This window comes from Eurypyga helias, unplaced genomic scaffold (genome assembly GCF_000690775.1).
Source record: "Eurypyga helias isolate BGI_N326 unplaced genomic scaffold, ASM69077v1 scaffold4960, whole genome shotgun sequence".
Lineage (NCBI taxonomy): Eukaryota > Metazoa > Chordata > Aves > Eurypygiformes > Eurypygidae > Eurypyga > Eurypyga helias.
Window position 1 is genome coordinate 19,469 of NW_010225008.1, and position 4,453 is coordinate 23,921.

General features: G+C 39.8%; 1 protein-coding gene across 1 annotated transcript in view; it reads right to left on the minus strand.

Annotated features, from left to right (window-relative positions):
- Positions 1 to 1,360: 1,360 nt before the first annotated feature.
- The window catches only part of LOC104506649 (arylacetamide deacetylase-like 3), a 9,606-nt gene continuing 6,513 nt past the window's right edge, over positions 1,361 to 4,453 (minus strand). Inside the window, exons 3-5 of the mRNA XM_010147674.1 lie at positions 4,224 to 4,446; positions 3,362 to 3,425; positions 1,361 to 2,138 (exon numbers count right to left, since the gene is read on the minus strand). Coding sequence (XP_010145976.1) covers positions 1,361 to 2,138; positions 3,362 to 3,425; positions 4,224 to 4,446 — 1,065 coding nt within the window. The remainder of the gene's footprint in view (positions 2,139 to 3,361; positions 3,426 to 4,223; positions 4,447 to 4,453) is intronic.

Consider the following 4,453-nt stretch of genomic DNA (forward strand, 5'->3'; position numbering starts at 1 on the left):
AATGTTAAACGCTTTTAAATATGTGCTATTATTTATAAATAATAGAGGAGTGTTTTCGAGTTGCCTGCTTATTTTTCAAAACGCTGTTGTATGTTGCCTTTTAACTAGGGTGATACAAAGAGGTAAAAGACAGAAAAGCAGGGGATAATTGAAGCTGTAGACTTGGATAAACCACTGAAACTCGACTGGCTTAGAACAGGTGACCTAACTTTGAAATTGCTATGGTTTAAAATGTGCTCTGCTATTGAACATACAGCTTTAGTGTATGAAGGTGGAACAACAGGTTCGGTTTAAAAGCCAGACGGACCTTTTGCAATGGCTTTCGGGGACTCCTCTGCTGTGCCCTGAGCAGAGAGGGGTTTGCCTGGTTTGTCTGCTGGCATTAAACCCTCAGTTGTTCACTGACATCTGGTGATCAAACCATGCACAGCAATTTGTGTTCCCTTTCTCATTTCTTTAAACATCTTCCTGTAACACACCGCTGTTCAAATAGTGTCAAGACCTCCCAGCATTACAGAACTTTGCAGTGTTTCACTAGTTTTCAGGTCCAGGCAGTGTTCCTGAATCCTTTTGTTAGTGATACACTGCCACTTTACATTGTTCCCCTACGAGAAGGTGCGTCCTGCTTCAGACAGCGCAGGCCTACGGTTCATACAGGCACTTTGTAGAGTAACTGATGTTACTGTATATTCCCAGCTATATTTTTCTGTGTATAAATTGTGTATCTGTGATTTTCTTCATAGACATGGTATTCCTTAACCTTAAATTCCTTAAATTCCTTAACCTTAAATTCCTTAAATCCTTTTTATAACATCTGTAGTTCCAGCCTAACCCTTTTCCTGACCTCCCCTCCTTTCCTTCCACGTCTTTATGTCTGTGCTCAGATCTTTCCTGCTGTATTCAATTCCCTTTAAGCTTGCCTCAAATTCAGCTTTCACCGGATACAGGCTTTGATAAATCACTGACCGTGCTCACTATACACTTAACCTGTAGATTCATGCCCTGTTATCCGTCCCAAATTGTCCTCAAATTGTGGTTTGTTTATTCATATTACCAGAACTTTATTGAGCCAAACTGCGTGGCAAAACACATGCCGCTGGTACCAGGTCTTTTATGGATACAGGAGAAAACTCTGAAGAGGTGGAAGAGGAAAGAAAAGCAAGTTCACCTGATTTTGCCTGTCATAAGAGAAAACAAAGCAAAAGGCATCGCCAAATCAATTTATTGGGTAAAAAGAAGACAAATGCAATGTGGAAGTTGCGGAAGATGATTTAAGAAAAAGAAGACTGAGGGTGTTTTTAAAAAATCTTTTCAAGCAATGAGAGATTGGAATGAGGAAAGGAAGGCAAGAAATGAAATTTTACATTAATCTTAGAAAATTTGATATCTCTTGCAGGCCTTTATATCCAGATTGGAATCCTATGATCCCACCAAAAACAGCTAAGAATACTGATCCATGGAATCCCTCTTGCAGATGACACCAGGTCACTTTTATACCATGGTCCTCTAATCGTTTCTTGTACAGCAGCCCATCATCTCTAAGCACGTCATATTCACAGGTCAAAATGAAGGCCTCAGGAAGGCGATCAATAACACTGTCTTCAGCTAGCAGTGGTGAATAAACAGGGTCAAACATACTCTTGACCTCTGTATAGACTTCTTTGGAGAATGGATGTGTTGCACTTGGTTCGTAGCCTCTCGTTTTAAACTCGTGAGGGATGTAGTCAGAACTCACCCATTTCTGATACTTGGGTTTCAAATCTTCTGGAATATGACAACCTTTAAACAATGCTTCCATGACTGACAAGTCTTTGTTAAGATGCTTCAAACCAAGATAAAGGGTTCTTTCCTTTAACAAAACAGGGATTCTCTTATTCTGCTGATAAGAAGGCAAATTAAAGTCCACACACTGGGAATAAGGATATATTAGGATTTGTGCTCTCAGCTTTGGGAGATCTCTTCTGTTCCCCAGTGCTTGGGCAACAGCAGTACTGAGTGTACCTCCACTGCTATCCCCACAGGTGATGATGCGAGAAGGGTCTACTCCATAGTCTTGTGCAGTCCTCATAAAGTGTACGGTGGCAGTGACACAGTCCTCAAACTGGGTTGGATATGGATGCTCAGGAGCTAAGCGGTACCTGCGTAGGAGTGAAAGTGTTTTAACGTAGTCATATCTAGTGCATGACCCCCTTGTCATCTTTTCAGTCAGGTATTTTATTCTGAAGACGGGCAAATATTCCGAGATTACAGTTACAGCAATAGAATTGATTGTAATTATTGCTGTCAGTGTATTATTTGCTATATCGTGGATATATAGCATGGTGGAGGAGTCAGTACACTGTTCTGGCTTTGCAAAATACTCTTTACCTATCTTTTAGGTGACTGAGGGCACACGCTGAGTTATTGCTATATTGTGGATATATAGCATGGTATTAATGGTGGAGGAGTCAGTACACTATTCTGGCTTTGCAAAATACTCTTTACCTATCTTTTAGGTGACTGAGGGCACACGCTGAGTTATTGTGGAAGCAGATGCCAAGGCAGGTCTGTACGAATCAGCTATCAGCAATTCTGGTTAGAAATGGAAGCGAACATTTCCCAGCAAATTGTTAGAGAGTACGAGCATGGAACACTCATAATGAAAACATGGACGGTTTTCAGTGGTTTTCTATAAGCTGAATTCTTTATGGACATAAAGAATAGTTAATGGTTCTTCAAATATTTTAGGATGTAAATAGTAATTTGTGCGATTTTCATCGATTTCCAAGACATCAACTCTTTTCCTGAACTTTTAAAAACTGGTTCTTTTAAAAATGCATTACAACTTAGTAGAAAAATATTGTAAATGTTCATCTCAGGTTGATTGCAAGTTAAATGTGGATATGCCCCCCCTCCCTCCTCCCCCCCCAATTTTTCAGGGCGACTCCTAAAATGAGTAGTAGTCTGGGCAGCTCTGCTTTTAACAGAAACAGCTGAACTTCAAAGATAGTGTTGGCTGAAGGTGGTTTGGATATGGCTTTAGGAAACATGGATGTTGGCTTTAGGTCAGCTTAAGGTGGTTTGGAAACGGCTTTAGGAAACAAAAACATCCTCACCTCTTAGTGGTGGCTACAAATAATAAAATTATGATCATGTATTTTGCTTGGAAATAATCAAGTGGGGATTAGTTGACTAATTCTTCCTAAGAGCAATTAGTGCTGGTGAAGCGCACGTGATCATTAAATCATTGGGTCATTAAATAGAAGTACTGTAGGCACTTTACAAGGAACTTGGCTTGCGGTGACTGTGCACTGAAGACTTAAAAGCCCAGAAGGAGGCACAAATGGCTATCGTATTGTGTGTCTGGCCTGCCTCCACTTACCCAACAGACACAACCACTGAATTGCTTTTCCTGGCGAGGTAGCGGCATGTTCTTTCATAGGCATCTGTAAAACAAAATATTTCAATGGAATTGTAATTTGCTTTAAAAGTAAGGTGAATGAAAATACTGTGTAAGTCTTCTCTCTGTTCCATGATTAATGCTACACTGAAATTCTCTCCTCGCAGCATGGTCTAGGCTGGGGATTGCCTACAATTCCACTACCTCTGTGCGAATCTTCTTGCCAGTAAGAAACCTAGGATGTAGACCAATGCATTGTTTCAGTCGGCTCTTTGAAAAGTTAGTTAGTAGAAAGCTGCTGCCACGTCTAAATTGGTATTGAAGAAGAGTTACTGAAAAAAACCAAAACCTAAACATAAAACCCCCCTGCTAAATGTAGCACAAGAATTTTTCTTGTGCGTGAGCTACCATCTCATCTCTTACGCCTTTCCATTTCTAATGCCCAGATTTATTTTTTCCTTGTTTTGCTGCTACAGAGGCACACAGCAGTATACACGCATACACGCAGTCCTGCACACACACATGAACACGCATTGGACCCTTTAAAATGAGAAATAAAATTCTAATGAGATTTTCAACTTTTCCCATAAGCCTGAGGGAGAAGAAGAAGGAGAACAGGTATTATAAACGATCAGAGAATGAAAGTTGTAGATCCATGACCTGCATAAAGACAATTTAATGTGATGCCTACTGCACGTAAATAAAATTATTCTGCTCTCCTCAAATTATTTTTTTTTATTTATCATGCTACTAACTCTTCTTGTCATTTAAGAAATACCATGTCAGGTCAGAAACTACACAGTATTTATTTGTAGTTGTAACTCATATTAGACGTATTACTTACGAATGCTTCCAAACTGTCCGGCTCCTCCGTGAAAATAAACAATTCCTCTTCTTTGGCCAGTGATTGACATTTTTGGCTGGTAAATTCTTACGTCAACTTCTTCGAACCGTAAGTCCTTGATAATGAGATGTTTATCTTTTAATGGTGGTGGTATTACCAGATTCATTAAAGTCCTGAGGAAATAGACGTCTGGGATGATACCTACGTGGTCAAAAAATTGTGCCTGTTAA